Source organism: Saccoglossus kowalevskii, chromosome 19 (genome assembly GCF_978046115.1).
Source record: "Saccoglossus kowalevskii chromosome 19, keSacKowa6.1, whole genome shotgun sequence".
NCBI lineage: Eukaryota > Metazoa > Hemichordata > Enteropneusta > Harrimaniidae > Saccoglossus > Saccoglossus kowalevskii.
In genome coordinates, this window is record NC_140659.1 from 32,820,773 (window position 1) to 32,840,190 (window position 19,418).

General features: G+C 38.0%; 1 protein-coding gene across 2 annotated transcripts in view; it reads right to left on the bottom strand.

Moving 5' to 3' along the window:
* Window positions 1–266: 266 nt before the first annotated feature.
* Window positions 267–19,418, bottom strand: part of LOC100371695 (uncharacterized) — a 29,401-nt gene continuing 10,249 nt past the window's right edge. For both annotated transcript variants that reach the window (XM_078005751.2, XM_006824894.3), the window contains exons 5-10: window positions 11,409–11,514; window positions 11,021–11,191; window positions 7,756–7,791; window positions 5,934–6,048; window positions 1,344–1,430; window positions 267–863 (exon numbers count right to left, since the gene is read on the bottom strand). In XM_078005751.2, coding sequence (XP_077861877.1) covers window positions 739–863; window positions 1,344–1,430; window positions 5,934–6,048; window positions 7,756–7,791; window positions 11,021–11,191; window positions 11,409–11,514 — 640 coding nt within the window. In that variant the 3' untranslated portion in view covers window positions 267–738. The remainder of the gene's footprint in view (window positions 864–1,343; window positions 1,431–5,933; window positions 6,049–7,755; window positions 7,792–11,020; window positions 11,192–11,408; window positions 11,515–19,418) is intronic.

Below are 19,418 nucleotides of genomic sequence, written 5' to 3' on the forward strand. Positions count from 1 at the left end.
TCTACAAAGTGCAGGGAACAAACCTACATGTCCCGAGTAATTCGGTGTTGAATGAAATTGTCTGAGAGCAGGCACTGAACAAAAGTCAGTGATTTTGTTTAATTCACACATTCAAAAGATTTCACTATCGGAATGTAAAATATAAACAATTTTCTCAAGAAAATGCAAAAACTAAATTTTAAAAGAAAATTGACGACTTATGTTGTATTCTATATTTTTTCCAATAAAAATACTTGTTATTCCTTTAAATTTTATCACAGTACTCATTTGAATCTTAATAAAGCATTTATTTACTTTGCAGTCACTTGACCACATCTTGCATAACATCAATTTTTAATTAGTGTTATTTATGAGATTTCAGGAAATATATAGTGTTACATGGTTTAAAACAATTCTTCCTGAAAACTACTACATCCTTAAGGTGTTGTGATCAGAAGATTTGTTTCTCATTTTATCCACTTGAATTTAAGGATCTGAAAAATACTAACTTAACATTTTCAGAAACATTAGCATGTTTGTAATTTAAAAATAACAACAAAATCAGAATAACATTTCTCTCTTGAAAGTTTATTTATGACATTCTTTTGTTGATATTCAGCACAGTTAATAAACATGTTAATTATTTATTAATTAAAACTACATGCCCATGATTGGAGAAAATCATTCAGATTTGTTGCAAGTATGGCACATATTGGCCTCAAGTTCGTACTACTGCAACCAACCGACAGATTTGAAAATTCACTTAAAATCACATTTGTCAGGTGTTTTAACACCAGATTGTTTGATGATATAGTTGGCAGCATAGTTTCCACATCGAACACATTCTTCTATTGGTTTTCCTTGGACCAACTGTGCCAGAAAACCTAGTGGAGAGAAAAATTTAACATGTTTTCTATGTCGCATGCCTATTGTTCAAAGCATATCATTTTCTTTTTATCTTGTATAGTGTCTTTCAATTTATACTGTTATACCAGTTTTTAATTAGCAAAAAGTATATTGGATTAAATCAAAACATTGCGTATGACATCAGATATTGTCTTTACTCTAAGTTTGAAAGAAATTAATCAAATCATATTTTGCAACCAAAATGTGCCCATGAAATAGTATTTGTTGTTTCCAAATATATTCAATTTTCACATCATGACATGAATAAAATTGTAATGACATTGATGTTTCATTTCATTTCATTTCAGTGCAGTGACTCTAGTGTTTGTTTACAACATAATGCTTAACAAGTAAGAAAATAAACTACAACTGGGTAGTATATAGAAAATGATTATATCTGTGTAAACGCTTCTCACATTGTTCAGAAGCTACTAATACTAGGTAATATGAAGGTTTACCTCCAGCAAATGCGTCCCCAGCACCATTTGTGTCTTCAATATCTTTGGCTGGAATTTTATTGATTTCATACTCTGTCACATTCCCGTCTGATGCAGGTGAAAATGAAAATAACTTATTAAATTAATTAATTTATTTCTGATCATATCAGCCCCCCCCAAACCTCTAAAGCTGTACCCAATAGTGAAATAAGAAGACTTAATTTGCCAAGAAAATTTCTATAATAACCAATTCTTAGTACCTTGAATACAAAACGTGCACATTGTTTTGAAAGTTTTCACTGTTTCACAAAGGAAAATCAAAGAACTGACTGACATTCTTTTGAGTGTATTTTATCAGATATCAATGCAACTTGTTAGAGGTTGATAAAAATGTGTTGAAATGTTTGGGCAAGTACAAATTTTAATCTTATAACTTAGAAAGCGTTCCACTGTTTAGTCAATAAAAAACGTGAATCAACAAGTCATTGTTAATGACAGTCCCCGTCCAAAATTTTGTGATCTGACATATCAATTTGATGCTGATGAAATCATTGAGATTAGATTGAAACCATTAATAGGAGATGGATTTGTAAAAAAATATGATTTAGTGCTTTTACATGAGAGTTGGACATGGGCAGTCATATTGAGTCAAATTACAATCAAAGAAAGCTTAAAAAGAACTCCCATGTGCTGAGAGTATTGAAGACGCATTAAAAATTAATTCAAAATTACTTGTACAGACAAATTTTATTCAAATGTGATGATCAGTAATTGAGATATCATTGTTAATTGTTTATGTTAATTACCGTATTACCCCGGGCACGCGCCCAGGGGCCTGAACATACAAAATCGGGAAAAATGGGGGTGGGCGCTTACCCGAGGACCACCCCAAAACAGATTTTAAAAAGTTGTTTTGGTGATCGTATGACAAGGTCAAATAAAGGAATGCTTTCGTACACTTTGTACACGTACTTATTTCTTAATTTATGCGAGGTTTCAATAAGCGTGAGCAATTGGTCAAGAACTGTGGGAACACTAAGACACGGGGTCGAATTTCAAGAATAAAACTTGTTTTATGTCGGCGAATGAAGTTGTATTACTCACTGAAATTGGCTACAAAGTATGGTAAGTATTGTAATCAATGCACGGTTACTTTTTTTAGTAACCGTGATCAGTGCATACAAGTCGAAATGGCCGGGAAAAACTACCGCTTGTAATCCAAGATGGCGATGACCTCATTAGCATAATTGTGTTCACGCACGTACTGATACATCGCATGTAATTACTGAATAATAGCAGACAGGGTTATGAAACAAATAAACCTTTTATTACTGATGTGAAATGTTTACAAACTATTGATAATGTTTTGTATTTTATTGTGAATACATAAACATATCCAAATGGCGATACATAAACGGAGTGTCTCGTGCCACGCCCGTGGCAGGAGACAATATGGCTACTGCCACGGGCGTGGCAGGAGACAATGTGGCTATTGCCACGTCCCGGAAGTAAACGTACCGACGTTCTATGTGTAGTTTCGGTCGTCATATACAGATTTTTCACTTGTTTTACCATCGGTGTTTGAATAAAATACTTTCACAGTGGTGTCGTTGTCAGAAATAATTTCAATTCCCGCATTTTATACGAAAATGTGAAGTCCAACCATTGACGGAACCTTTGTACGCCCTCCGGTGTTGGGAACTTGGAACACTACGTTTACCTAGACTCGGCCATACATAAAAAACAGACTGAAAATAAACTCTGGTCGACCTCATTAACATGATTTATTCACGCACCCAGACACGTGACAAAATTATAAAAATAACGATGATGCAACAAGTTCCCATCGTCGGCATGCCTCATCGTGGTTATCGTAATAGACTTGAGGTCGGCAAAATGTTTTTTCTTCAACGACAGAAAAATAATCCACATGACAGTAATGCCATAGCTGTGATGAAGGATGGAAAGAAAGTAGCAAGTTTACGACGTGATGCCTCAGAAGTGCTAGCTCCCGTTATGGATTCACAGTCAGCGAAATACTACGTTTTGAAACCAAGGCTAAGTGCTTCAAACCACTCACCAAGGTATGGATCGTTGCAATATTGCAATATTGGATTCATCGTGAATGAAGAGAAAGCAGAACGCGTGCGCCACATGCTGCGTGGTTCATCTTACGTCGTTAAGTTCCAATGAGTTTTTACGTAAAAACACAAACAAAGCGGCCCTTTTCAGGGCCACCACACACTCCAAAAAGAGAACTACCATAACAAACACACTATTTAAATAAATCGAACGCGTTCGTTTTTGACAAATAAAACTTTATTGTTGACCCTGTTCTTGGCTAAAAATCACCCTGGGCGTTTAACCGAGGATGTCCCCAACATGTAAATTTTGTGAAAACAGGGGTGGGCGCTTGCCCAGGGAGGGGTGCATGCCTGGGGTAATACGGTAGGTGATTAATAAGCATAAATATTTACCAAAAACTAATTGGTTCTCTGCATAGTTCTCTTTAAAAGTTTCACTAAAACCCTGCTAAAATCCAAGTCATGGTTCTTTACATATCAGTGGAACATTATGCAAATTAGGTAATTAATATCCAATTAAAACTAATCAGGTTTGTGCAGTGTCCTATGACATCTATGTACTAAGTTTTATTGAAATATGATGATTAGTACTAGAGATATCAGGCAAAAAATTAACTAATTATGCTAATAAGGTAATTAATATGCACAAATATTTACCCAAAAACTAAAAAAAGCTGGTCAATTCTTTCCCAGCAATCAGGGGTCTCCACAGTCCTTAACTGTGTACCAAGTTCATTGAAATGTGATGATTGCTACTTGAAATATCAAAAGCTGAAAATTAATTAATTATGCAAATTAGGTGATTAATATATACTGATATTACCCTAAAAACTATCAGGTCTGCACAGTGGTTTCCTATGATATCTATGTATCAAGTGTCATTGAAATGTGATGGTTACTACTTGAAATATCAAAAGCTGAAAATTAATTAATTCATATGTACTGATATTACCCTAAAAACTATCAGGTTTGTGCAGTGTCCTATGACATCTATGTACCAAGTTTTATTGAAATGTGATGATTAGTACTTGAGATATCAGTGGAAAAGCCAAAAATTGATTAATCATTATGCAAATTAGGTAATTAATATTGCGCAGATTTTCACCCCAAACTAATCAAATCTGCGCATTAGTTTGGAGCATCCATGTGCCAGGTTTCATCAAAATCCAATGAGTGGTTCTTTAGATATCAGTGGAACAGTCATAGAACAGCTAAAAATCAGCTAATTATCATGCAAATTAGGTAATTGATATGTATGGATTTTTACCAAAACCTAATCAAATCTGGGCATTGGCCCAGAGCACCAAGTTTCATCAAAAATAAATGTATGGTTTCTTGAGATATCAGTGGATAGAGATGACAAATTTAACACCAAAAAGACGTTGAAAACTGCATTTGTTAATTATTCAGTGAAAATGCACAAACACAGAATGGCAGATTAGACTTCACTTCTTTGTTGGTGAAACTGATGGTTCATTGCGTGTTTTTGCCATTCTACACAAAACATTGCGAACTTTGCGTGGTTTGTACTTGTCTACTTCAGTATTTGAGGTCCTGAGAATTATATGATAATGTTTTGTATTTCATCTCAGACCACTAATAAACAGCCTGGCAATGCTATAGTTTAGAGGTGTCAATCTGCCTAATCCCGGCAAACGTGTTTCTCTGTTATGCTGGTGACTCACGCTTTGCTGAATGGCGAGTATACACATCGGAAATCCTTAGCCTTGTGTGCATTTTAGTCATTTTCTGTGTTAAGTTGAGTTCAGATCATGAAAGAGTTTTACGTTGACTTGCATATAGTTCGATTTTTCTAAGATAGTTCATGTCACCATGTTTACAACAAAGCTGGTCTTATGTTATTATATTTCGCTGATCATGTATTAAAAAGCCTTTGAAAATGTGATACATTAGGGCTAAACTGTACCAGTCAACTAAACCAAAATTCATATAAATTCGGTCTTGAAATAGTACCGACGTGATGTTTTGATTTTGCACATGTGTGTAGCAATGCTGCGTCAAGAGAATGCTCATTACTTACTTCCACCTGAATTATTTCCACTGATATTGAATTTTATACTTTCTGTTTTATTTTTACCCAGACCTGTTTTATGAATGTCTGTGGGCGAAAATCACTAACGTAAGGAAAATATGTTTCTTGTGAAGTTGTGTGACTTCATTGTTTATAAGATTAAAACATTATCGCAAAATTAAACCCGATACACATGTTAGATCAAAACCAATCTGTTCATTAGTGGTCTGAGATTTTATGAACAAATTTTTAAAAATGTAGAAACCAAAAAAGCGATATTCTATGCTATTGTGAGATAGAAACGTCAATCACGTTTATTCCAGAGCAGCAAACAAACAGCTACATGCACCACCATAGGCGAGTTAGTAACACAGTGCTGTAATTAATTCAACTACAGACTGTATCAGCAATGCAGAATGCTAGAAAAAACACAAAATATAATAAACATTGTTTCACACAAAACCCACTCATTTACAGTCAACATAATTGTATCACCTTTTGCAACCAATACTGGATCTGTTCCCTGAGTTATAACAACAATACGTGATTTCTTGTCATTCTTCTTTGGGAGGGAACACATTTTCAGAGCTATCTCCTTAACGTTCTCCGTCTAGAAGTATAAAATATAACATTACTCACCCACTGTGTTATTATATATTCAGGCCTTCAATATGATCCTTGATATTTTGGTGGTTTGGAAAAATGGTTGTAATTCATAATTGGGGCAACAGTTTGAGACACCTGTGATATTATCACTCTTGCGCAAATACCTTATTTGTTCTATTAGAATCTTGCACATTGGTAAAAGTAAGTAATATTTTCCAATTTTTGGTTTATAAGATGTACTCAAATAGAATAGTATATTTCAGATCACACTTGCATTCACATGAAAGCTGAATATCATTTTTTTCATTATCAGGTAATAATTCATGTGGTCTCAAGGCCGACCATATACGGCCATCCCCTTCAAACCCATGTTAGGGAAAGCTGTCTTTGACTGAGCCAAGAAGCTGGATCCATTATTCAGCATTCCTATAACAATATTTACCATGGAAACACAGAGCATGCACTGCTGTGTTTGAAATTATAGACAGTGAATACAGGTTTGTAGTGGGAATTCTGCCAAGGTATAATGGTGTGGCAACAGCTGAATTAATGAATTCAAGTCTACTTGGGAAACAAACATCAGACCTGAATACCACTCTTTAATATTGACCTAAAACTTTGATAGAAAACGATGCATAGAGAATCGTGGACAAATGTCATAGATAAATGCCCAATACCTGACATGAACAATGCAACAGATACATGCAGATTATACCAGAAATAAAGAGTTGAGCACTTAGATATATGTAATGCTTATGTTTTTTTGAAAGTCTACCTTCCTCAGGAAGCAGGCACATCAAAATTAAGTTTCTTATTGTTATTTCAGTGGTTAAAGTTTTCCAGTCTATGTATCATTAATGTCGATATGGCCTAAATGCTTAATATTCTGCTTCACAAACAGTTTCCAATGATAAAAACATGCACATGTTTTGTAGTGCAGCCAAAGTATCCCAGAATTTTGAATGCGGATGATGCCGAACACACCACAGAAACATTTTATAATCTTTGGGGCATTGACTGAAAATCTGCTGTAACATGACATAAAATTAGTCATTATTGGAAGATGCACTATGCATTTAAATGCAAATTGTCCAAATGACGTTCAATAGAACATTATATTTTTTGATTAGGATTCATGATGCCTAAATTAGAATACAGATATTTCACATACCGTATTTTTCTTCAATTAGACTCCACTTCGTTACACTTTCATTTCATGGTGGCGCTTATTTGTGGTTAAATTTGGGCAACTTTGTTTCAAATGACGCTTATTTCAAGCACGCTCTAGTAACCTGTTCCCCAAGCCATTGTTCTTCTTTATTCTCCTACAGTAGCAGTGAGGGACTTCTGTGATGGTGTCTATCACTACTAACCGGTAACTGGTAGTAGATCCGCCAGCACCCAATTCACGATCAATGCATGCCAAAATTTCAACTCTGTCTAGTGCTTAATTGGGGTGTAAAATACGATGTTTTTGTGGCATTGGCGCCTACTTGAAAGTGGTGCTTAACTGAAGACAAATAAGGTAGTCTGTTTTCCAGTTCACTTTAATTTTACCACATTTATTATGCTTTAGATGGGCAAAAAAAAGAGGCTCACACCTGGTAAATTTGAAGACACTTTCAGCTGGCTAACATTTTGCAGTTGATTAGCAAAGATAGAACACAAGTTAGTTGTCAACATATTGGTGTTATACATTCAAAATACTCACCTCAAAATTTTGTTCTTTAGAAAAAGTTGCTGCTTCCTATAAATTAAATAGAATTGAGAGTACCCAAGGATTTCATATTCGTGCAAGGATATTGATGTTTTTAACACACACAAAGTGTGTAAAGAGTAAGTGAATTATATGATATATCAGTTTATGTCCGAGAGACAGGTGAGGCGGGAAACACTGAAACACCAAAGTGAACATTTTCAAACGTTGCTTGAACATTTTTATAATGAATATTAGAACATGTCTAACATGTTTGGAAAGAGCAATCTAGACATCTGTTACTTCTTGAATTTGAACACATTTGAAGTTTGAATATTTTAACATTGATAGATTTTATATTCCAAAAGTTTTTCAGACAGAAAAATTATGATAATGTTAACAATTTAGAAAATAATATTTATTTGAAAGTAAATATAGTTGTAGCTTCTCTGCCAAAGCTGTTTACAAGTTCAAAATGTGGTCAACATACAAAAAAAAGGTATGAGCATACCCCCTTTGAGAAACTGTTAATTATTTATATTCAATATACTAAGAACTACCTTAATAAATGTAGTCATTATATATTAAACATGTATTCAATATTTTTGTTACTCAATTTGGGCAATAAAAACAGATTTTTTTTTTACTACACTTCAGTTTTGTAGGCCTAAAAAAATTATTCTGTTCAGGTGCAGGACAAACTTTTTTTCAAATTCGTCATTGCACAGCGCCCTCTGTTGAAGAATTGTATAAATCTGCAAAATATGTGTGCCGTCAAGTATTTTAGGGAAAGAAACACACAAGCCTCTTTTTGAGAAAAAAAAAACAATCTGACCAGAAACTTTTTTTTTTGCGAGGCCTAATAAACATGTTCACATTACTTTTGAAACTTTAAAGTGATGTAAAATTTTGATACACACAAACACGTATAATGAAATAAGACAAAACATTCACACCAAAGTACGTCTTTTACTACCCCAGGCGCTGGAGGTTGTAATGTTCCACTCGCCCGGTAGGATAATGCTATACAAACAACACTCCAGTCTGACTGCTATCGAAACTGAGTGCGCCATTCATAAAATAAATGTAGCGCTGATTGGGTGACGCGAGTGTCAATCAAACGCCCACTCTATAGCAAATGTCGTAAACAAAATCACCTGACTGGCGCCATTTTCAGTTCTCGGGGTCAGCATGCGTCTCTGTTTAGACTCTTGTGTGTAACTGTTCATAACGTGAAAATTTGGCCATGATTGCTAGGGAAAAGCTGAAATTAGCCTTAAAGACTATTTTAGAAGACATTCCTGGTGTGCCATCTCTCAAAGATGAACAGTTTATGGCAATTGAAAAGATTGTAAACCGCTGTGACACTGTTGCGTTTTTGCTGACTAGTAATCATGTTTATTCTGTTTTGCAACATATATCAATTTCCTTTGACAAAATTGCCGTCAATCCGCCAAAACCGTGATTTCGTATTTTTTTAAGATTATCACAAGAGCAAATTAATAATGATAAAAGCAAAATAATATCCAATGCACGCGATTAATTACGCTGGTCCATAAAATAACTCCAGTCTGACACGAGAAACTTCAAACAAGTTTGTCATGAACTAAATCCAGATCGTGGTAGAAAACTGTATGACACAAAAATAACTCTCAAATGAATTCAACCACTTACGATCAATGACAGCGCTAAGGAAACTGGGATAAAAACACCAACATGATCAATGTTGATTTCCCCCGCCATCTCCCATATAGTAGTATAGTAGTAGTAGTCCAGAGTTTTAAATCCGGTTTGGTCCCCGAAGACGAGGGTGGCCGGATTCACCTTAAACTAGTGGCAATCGCTCTTACCCCCTCCCTCCACTTTGCACGATTTAAAACATCCCTCATCCTCATCCCAACCTTCCCACTCTCCTCCTCCACTTGCATCTTCCACGTCTTCTTTGGCCTTCCCCTTTTCCTTGGACCACTCACCTCTAAATCAAGGGCCCTTCTTAATACATGCCCATCCTCCCTCAGCACATGCCCATACCAACGTACCCCATTTGCCTTCGCCAACCCATCTACCGCTTCATTCAAACCCAACATCTGCATCAAGTTCTTAGTTAACTTTCTGTCCATCAACTTCACCCCACACATCACTCTCATCATCGCTCTCTCTGTCCTCCTTAAAATACCCAGCTCATTTTCACTCAAACACCATGTCTCGCTCCCATACAGCAATGCTGATCTCACACAACTCTTATAAACTATTCCTTTCATCTCCAAGGGAAATCTCTTCCCATATAGTAGCTCTCCACATTCCCTAAACTTGACCCAAGCAAACCTTGCTCTAGCTGTCACAGCCTTGTCCCCCAGGTATGTAAACTCCTTCACTGACTCAACCTCATCACACAACTTTTCTTCCTGTTCCACCACCCTTCCAACTCCATTCTTACATCTTCCACACGCAAAATCCCTTGCCAATCTTTGGGTCACCCTCTTTATCTTTGCACATCTCCCATGTATCCACTTCCCACATTTCACACACCGCACTGAATTTGCCTTTACCCTCTTTCCACACATGCCACATGGGTCAACCTTACTCACCAAGGCTTTCTCCTCTGTCCCACTCACCATCACTTTTGTCTTTCCCAGATTTACCTTCAAACCCTTACTCTCAAATGCTTTTTTCCATTTCAGAAACTTCTCCCTCAATCTCTCCATTGTGTCATCCATCAAGACCAAGTCATCAGCATACAACATCTCTCTCATCAACCCTTCTCTTGCACTCTCTGTAACTACATCAATGATAACTGCAAATATCAATGGTGATAGTACAGAGCCTTGATACACCCCACCTTCACCTCAAACTCCTCTGACAACTCCGATCCTACTCTAACTCTTGTCTTTGCTCCTATATACAAACTCATCACTGCTCTTACCATTGTCTCTGGTATACCTCTCTTCCGCATTGCCCACTCCATCACCTTCCTCGGGACTCTATATGGTTAGTTAATATATTCAGTTGTTTATTAACAGCTACGTCAAGAGTCGCGTGTGATTGGCTATCATTCATTCAAAGTGCAAAGGTCGCATGCAATTCATTAGTGAGTGGGCAGAACTCAGTTCTGATAGCAGTCAGACTGGAGTGTTGTTTGTGTAGCATTATCCTACCGGGCGGGCTGTCGAGCTGGGTGGTCTGGCGGGCGGGTGGAACATTACAACCTCAAGCGCCTGGGGTAGTCTTTTACGTGCAGTCAGTAACATAGCAACCAGTGAATTTATATATTCGTACTTACCGTTTCATTTCCAAATAATACATCTACATATGGCATGGCCGCCATCATTGGTTCTTTGAAGAATTGGCATAAAAATGGTGCAGATAAGTTAAGGCAAAAAGTCTTATTTTCCTCAAAAGCATGTTGTCCAAGAGCTTGAATAGCTGGAGGAGCAACTGTCAAGTGAAAACCCTGAAAAAAATATACAAATATTGATGTCATTACATGGAGGCACTGTTCAGGATTGACACATTGGACACTACAACACAACATGGTAGTGCTGTTAAAAAATGGTGGGATGAGGATACCATATTGACACATTGAACACTACAACAATACTGTTACACTGTTCAAGATGAAGACACCATATCACGTGGGATAGTATGTCTGAGTACAATATGAAACTCACCCCTACATAGATGACTTTGGCTGCTTTTACAAATTCCCAATTTTCTGGAAGCACAAGATGATCTTTGTTATAGCAGTTTGCAGCAGCTAAGTATGCACATAAGGACCTTGAGAATATAAAACAGAATTTTATGTTTACCAAAACTAAGTTCTTTAATTATTTGCTAGACTGTCGTAACAACATTCACATGAAATTAATCATTCTAAGTTTGGGTGGATTTAGGTTTAATAATAACTTGCTGAATGAGTAGACAACCAACCGGGCATTCATGATTCAATGACACCCAATGATGGACTGACTACTACTTGGGATCGATGCTTTGTAAATACTAAGTTTGAACAAAATCTGTTCATGCATGACAGAATTGCTGAAATTCTTGATTTAAATGAATACATCAATACAGCCACCATTCAACCATCTTGAATTGGATACCAACATAATACATGATGTATAGATAAAGTTTGAATATGATTGGTCAGGGAATGACCAAGATATAGCTCAAGAACCACCTTTGTGGTTTTTGTGGTTAAAAAATTTTAATGAAATCTGTCCATATATGACTAAGATGTGGTCTGGAATGGCAGAAATGCTTGATTTTAATGAATTTTTACCACAAAACTGGTCGCCACATGCATACATTTTCAAAGATGCATGATGTATGCGTGACGTTTAAATGTATAATTGGCACATACATGTCAGAAATGCAGGTGGAGACGCACATACATGTCAGAAATGCAGGTGGAGACGCACATACATGTCAGAAATGCAGGTGGAGACACACATACATGTCAGAAATGCAGGTGGAGACGACGCACATGCCAGAAATGCAGGTGGAGACGACGCACATGCATGTCAGAAATGCAGGTGGAGACGCACATACATGTCAGAAATGCAGGTGGAGACGGACATACATCTCAGAAATGCAGGTGGAGACGCACATACATGTCAGAAATGCAGGTGGAGACGCACATACATGTCAGAAATGCAGGTGGAGGAGACGCACATGCATGTCAGAAATGCAGGTGGAGACGCACATACATGCCAGAAATGCAGGTGGAGACGCACATACATGTCAGAAATGCAGGTGGAGGAGATGCACATGCATGTCAGAAATGCAGGTGGAGACACACATACATGGCAGAAATGCAGGTGGAGGAGACGCACATGCATGTCAGAAATGCAGGTGGAGACGCACATGAATGTCAGAAATGCAGGTGGAGACACACATGCATGTCAGAAATGCAGGTGGAGACGCACATACATGTCAGAAATGCAGGTGGAGACGCACATACATGTCAGAAATGCAGGTGGAGACGCACATACATGTCAGAAATGCAGGTGGAGACGACGCACATGCCAGAAATGCAGGTGGAGACGACGCACATGCATGTCAGAAATGCAGGTGGAGACGCACATACATGTCAGAAATGCAGGTGGAGACGGACATACATCTCAGAAATGCAGGTGGAGACGCACATACATGTCAGAAATGCAGGTGGAGACGCACATACATGTCAGAAATGCAGGTGGAGGAGACGCACATGCATGTCAGAAATGCAGGTGGAGACGCACATACATGCCAGAAATGCAGGTGGAGACGCACATGCATGTCAGAAATGCAGGTGGAGACGCACATGCATGTCAGAAATGCAGGTGGAGGAGACGCACATGCATGTCAGAAATGCAGGTCGAGACACACATACATGGCAGAAATGCAGGTGGAGGAGACGCACATGCATGTCAGAAATGCAGGTGGAGACGCACATGAATGTCAGAAATGCAGGTGGAGACACACATGCATGTCAGAAATGCAGGTGGAGACGCACATACATGTCAGAAATGCAGGTGGAGACGCACATACATGTCAGAAATGCAGGTGGAGGAGACGCACATGCATGTCAGAAATGCAGGTGGAGACGCACATGAATGTCAGAAATGCAGGTGGAGACACACATGCATGTCAGAAATGCAGGTGGAGACGCACATACATGTCAGAAATGCAGGTGGAGACGCACATACATGTCAGAAATGCAGGTGGAGACGCACATGCATGTCAGAAATGCAGGTGGAGACGCACATACATGTCAGAAATGCAGGTGGAGACGCACATACATGTCAGAAATGCAGGTGGAGATACACATGCATGTCAGAAATGCAGGTGGAGACGCACATGCATGTCAGAAATGCAGGTGGAGACGCACATACATGTCAGAAAGGCAGGTGGGGAGACGCACATGAATGTCAGAAAGGCAGGTGGGGAGACACACATGCATGTCAGAAATGCAGGTGGAGATACACATGCATGTCAGAAATGCAGGTGGAGATGCACATGCATGTCAGAAATGCAGGTGGAGATGCACATGCATGTCAGAAATGCAAGTGGAAACGCACATGCATGTCAGAAATGCAGGTGGAGACACACATGAATGTCAGAAATGCAGGTGGAGACGCACATACATGTCAGAAATGCAGGTGGAGACGCACATACATGTCAGAAATGCAGGTGGAGACGCACATGAATGTCAGAAATGCAGGTGGAGACGCACATGAATGTCAGAAATGCAGGTGGAGACGCACATGAATGTCAGAAATGCAGGTGGAGACACACATACATGTCAGAAATGCAGGTGGCGACACACATACATGTCAGAAATGCAGGTGGAGACACACATACATGTCAGAAATGCAGGTGGAGACGCACATACATGTCAGAAATGCAGGTGGAGACGCACATACATGTCAGAAATGCAGGTGGAGACGCACATACATGTCAGAAATGCAGGTGGAGACGCACATACATGTCAGAAATGCAGGTGGAGACGCACATACATGTCAGAAATGCAGGTGGAGACTCACATGAATGTCATAAATGCAGGTGGAGACTCACATACATGTCAGAAAGGCAGGTGGGGAGACGCACATGAATGTCAGAAATGCAGGTGAAGACACATGAATGTCAGAAATGCAGGTGGAGACGCACATAAATGTCAGAAATGCAGGTGGAGACACACATACATATCAGAAATGCAGGTGGAGATGCACATGCATGTCAGAAATGCAGGTGGAGACGCACATGCATGTCAGAAATGCAGGTGGAGACGCACATGAATGTCAGAAATGCAGGTGGAGACGCACATGAATGTCAGAAATGCAGGTGGAGACGCACATGAATGTCAGAAATGCAGGTGGAGACGCACATGCATGTCAGAAATGCAGGTGGAGACACACATACATGTCAGAAATGCAGGTGGAAATGCAGGTGGAGACGCACATACATGTCAGAAATGCAGGTGGAGACGCACATGCATGTCAGAAATGCAGGTGGAAACGCACATGCATGTCAGAAATGCAGGTGGAGACGCACATGCATGTCAGAAATGCAGGTGGAAACGCACATGCATGTCAGAAATGCAGGTGGAGACGCACATGCATGTCAGAAATGCAGGTGGAGACACACATACATGTCAGAAATGCAGGTGGAAATGCAGGTGGAGACGCACATACATGTCAGAAATGCAGGTAGGGAGACGCACATACATATCAGAAATGCAGGTGGAGACGCACATGCATGTCAGAAATGCAGGTGGAGATGCACATGCATGTCAGAAATGCAGGTGGAGACGCACATACATGTCAGAAATGCAGGTGGAGACGCACATACATGTCAGAAATGCAGGTGGAGACGCACATACATGTCAGAAAAGCAGGTGGAGACGTACATGCATGTCAGAAATGCAGGTGGAGACACATACATGGCAGAAAGGCAGGTAGGGAGACGCACATACATGTCAGAAATGCAGGTGGAGACGCACATACATGTCAGAAAGGCAGGTAGGGAGACGCACATACATGTCAGAAAGGCAGGTAGGGAGACGCACATACATGTCAGAAATGCAGGTGGAGACACGCATACATGTCATAAATGCAGGTGGAGACGCACATGCATGTATGCATAAATGTCAAAACAAAAACCTGAACAAAAACTTGAAACTGTTGCTTCCTATAAATTTCAAGCAAAAGTTTTAATGAATTGACCTTTTCTTAAATTTCTCTTGTTTCATATTACTGTAAAGTAGAAAATATTTGCGTGGTTTTAATTGCGTTTTAATTTCGTAAATTGCGTGCTAAGTCCAAAAGCGCGAAATTGAAACTTAGAATGGAATGTAAAACAAAATTCCCAGTCAAAACAACACTCACTCCTGACCAAGGATCAAACAATAAATAATAAAGTACACACAGACTAGTTTAATACAATGACTGATTAAAGTAAAATCTCTAATTTAGGCATAATTTTTCGAACATTTCAATCTTTCATTGCCACCTATTCAAGAGTACAATGTTTATTGTGGTTAGTGTGAATGGGTAAGCTTCGTTTCGACAATTAGATGTTATCACCGTAAACAATTGTTAAATTCTTCTCCAAATGCTCAGTTAATCTTTTGAAAAAAATCATGTAGTTTTCCCATCAAAATCAATGCCAAAAAATTGTACTACAACATCGGCAAATTTCTTCCATGGTAATTTGAACACGTTGGCATCATCCAGCATTTTGATTGGTTAATTAACGATGTGATCTATCAGGTCAACTGGTGAAAGAGTAAAAACATGGTGGCTATCGTATCACTTCAAGCGTTTACATGTGACCAGAATCATTCGCATCTAAAACCAAGTTGATCTTTATTTGCATTTCATAACAAATTTATTTTTTGTACATTATTACTGAATAATAATAAACAATTGTAGAACGCAGCATGACCCGATAGGGCTACCATGATCATTTGCTACTAAGCAATGCAGTTCTTTTAGAATATACTTTTGTTACCAATAAAATTTAAAAAACAAGTCATTGTCAATGACACGTCCCCGTTCTGTTCATATTTGAATGACATATACAGTAAAACCTGTCAAAACCGACCATGACTGGGACTGGGATCTATGGTCGGTTTTCAGAGGGAGTCGGTTTATTCAGGGTGGGCGTGACTTTGATTGAAACAACAATTACATGTGCTGTAAATACGGGACAAATGAAAGACATCGGAGTTTGCCTCCGGTGATTCTACATGTATTTACAATGTGCATTTATTGTATTGTTTCAATAAAATAATTTACCAAACAAGACAAAAATATTATGGTATGTACATGACATCAATTAACATTAAAATAACTATTCGAACAGACCGGGTAAGTATTGCGTATCGTAACTGAAGGCGTCTATTTTGGATGACATCACTACGTAAGTTCACGTGAGCTACATGTAATTATCATAATTTATGCAGACAGTCGATTTTGCTGTTAAGTCAATCACAGTCCCTCAACTGTGAGTCAATGAATCAAATTATGATGTAAAAAATCATCAAGTTTTGACTACTTTAAAGAACATCTTTTTTTCAACGATTTTGTTTTCCGTTCGAATTATGAAATTTTGGATATCTGTCAAGTAACTGGAGTCTTTGTTCTGTAATCTTGTCAACATGTCTAGCACATCGCCATGCGTCAAGTCACTGTCGTTGTGGGGGTCAATAATTTGACTGTCGTTGCAATTTATGTCATTGTTGTCTATAGATTCATGGTTTTCTTTGTCTGCAATAAAATTCTCAACAATCTGTTGCTCCCATTCGCCATCATACATTGCTTCAGTCAGTATACGTTCATCAAAGTGGAGGTATTCTACAACGCTACACTGTGTTTGCGGGTCTGCAACTTGCTAAATAAGGTTTCCGAATTCTTTGTTGTCTGCTTCTTCGTCATCATAAATTTCAATCTTGAAGCCCCCTTTACAGAAACATTCGAAAGCACAAAATTGTCGATCAGAATCGTTATGGAAAGAAGAAAACTCAATGTCTTTTGAGCGTTGAAGAAGTGATAATGCAGTGTGCTTCACCGCAATTGAAGGTGATGACCCCGATCATTTGTTTATATCCGGGGTCATTATACTGTCCAGACACCACGCGATGCGTGGGCGTGTGGTGTGAAAAATGTAATCAGTTGCCATTGTTTTACACGGGACGTTACTTGTAGTGTGAGATTTGGTATTGTTTCTGTGACGTTTGCGGAATTTGGACACAAAGCACACTTTTTAGGTTGGGCAGACCGAATTACTAGACAGCGGATGTGGTGCAACTGGTCGGATGGTCGATGTATTCAGTGTGAATATTGAACTTGGGACCGATCAATGCGGTCGGTGTTCGGAGTAAACAGTGATCGGATTTCACAGGTTGTTTTAACATAGGCGTCTATGGAGAAATTTCGGGGCTACATAAATCGGTCGGTTCTGACAGTAGGTCGGTTTATCCAGGGGTCGGTTTTGACAGGTTTTACTGTACATTCAAAGCAGATCATGACCGAAATCTCAGACCACTTTCACGTGGTTTTGATGCATTTTCGGCCTGTAAATGGCCATCATTCAGCTATTTTTATTTATTTTTTATTAGACGCATGAAATCCTTAGGAAAGGATAAAAAGGGTCTTACAGAAAGAAATTAAAAAAAAAACTACAATCTAAAAAATAAAACAAAAAATAAAAACTTTTCTCAAAAAATAAAACAAATCAAAAACAATAAAGACAATTTGCAGCCAATGGTGAATACAGAATATAGAATGAACACAAAATGTAGCCTAATACACTGATAGTTGTTGCTGTTTTGTTCCATAGATGTTTTTTAGGAAGACTGCTAAGGCTGGTGCTAGAGTATGGTTTGCCATAATCAAAATGAATTTATTCTGACTATTTTCTTTATCAAAATTTGGAACACTATTTTGGGCAGTCAGGAATAATTTGTCCCTATGGTGACTGTGAGCTGGACATTTCATTACAAAATGTTGCTCATCCTCAATTATATTTTGGCTGCACATATCACATGTTCTTTTATCCAGCGGCACATTATTATGTCTGCCTTTCTCAATTTTAAGGTCATGGTTGCTTGTCCTGAATTTTGCAATTAACCATCTAAGACTATCATGGTTCTGCATATTAATTAGGTAATTTTCAATTTTTAAATCTTGTTTGAAAAGTCTGTATGTTCTTAGTTTGTTTTTAGCCAAGGTTTGTTTTCTATTATCATTATGCATGTCTAAGATCCATTGGTTCTCAAATGATTTGTTTATTTTTTTATGAATAAAGTCTAAATTTTTCTTTTTTCACTTGAGTTTACAATGGTGACAACATCTATATCTTGCATGAGGGTTTCTACACTTGTAAACCATTTACTTTTTACATTCTTATTTACTAAGTAGGCTTCTCTTAGTAATGTGTTATCAGAGTTTGTTACCCGGTTGAAATATTTTTCTTGATAAAACAGTCAATGGGGTACCTTCCTAGCTCACCATAAACAGCCATTTTCGGTGTGAATTTTGAGAGACCAAGAATGAACCGACAAAATGAAAGATGAACATCCTCAATTGCAGACTTAGTTGTGCTTTCATCACCCCAAACATCACTACCATATACAATAATTGGTCTTATCAGTTTGTCAAATAAAGATAGTTGGAGGGGTATGTTTAGTGAGTTGTCATAACAGAGTTTGCATTTCAAAGCAAAGAGAGCTTTCATCCCTTTATTTTTTAAATTATTGATACCCTCTTTATGTTTGCCATTAGCACTTATAGTTATACCCAGGTAATTAATTTGCTTAACTATGGCAATTTCTTTTTCAGCGAAGAAGAATATATTATTGCTCAGGGCTCTGTTTGATTTATTGAATACAATAACCTTTGTTTTCTCTGTATTAACAGCCAGGCGCCATTTTGACGTATATATTTTTAAGTTGTCTAAACAGTTTTGTAGCCCCCTAGCAGATTTAGATAAAATGACAACATCATCTGCATATAGAAGACAACTTACTTTTAAATTATCAAGAACCGGGGAGTCACAGTTTTCAGAGTTGAAACAGTCAGGTAGATCATTTAAGAAAATGTTGAAAAGAGTAGGGCTAAGATTGCACCCTTGTCTGACTCCAACTGTTGATTTAAAGCTCTCAGTTAAACCCTCCTTTGTTTTAATTCTGTATCTGT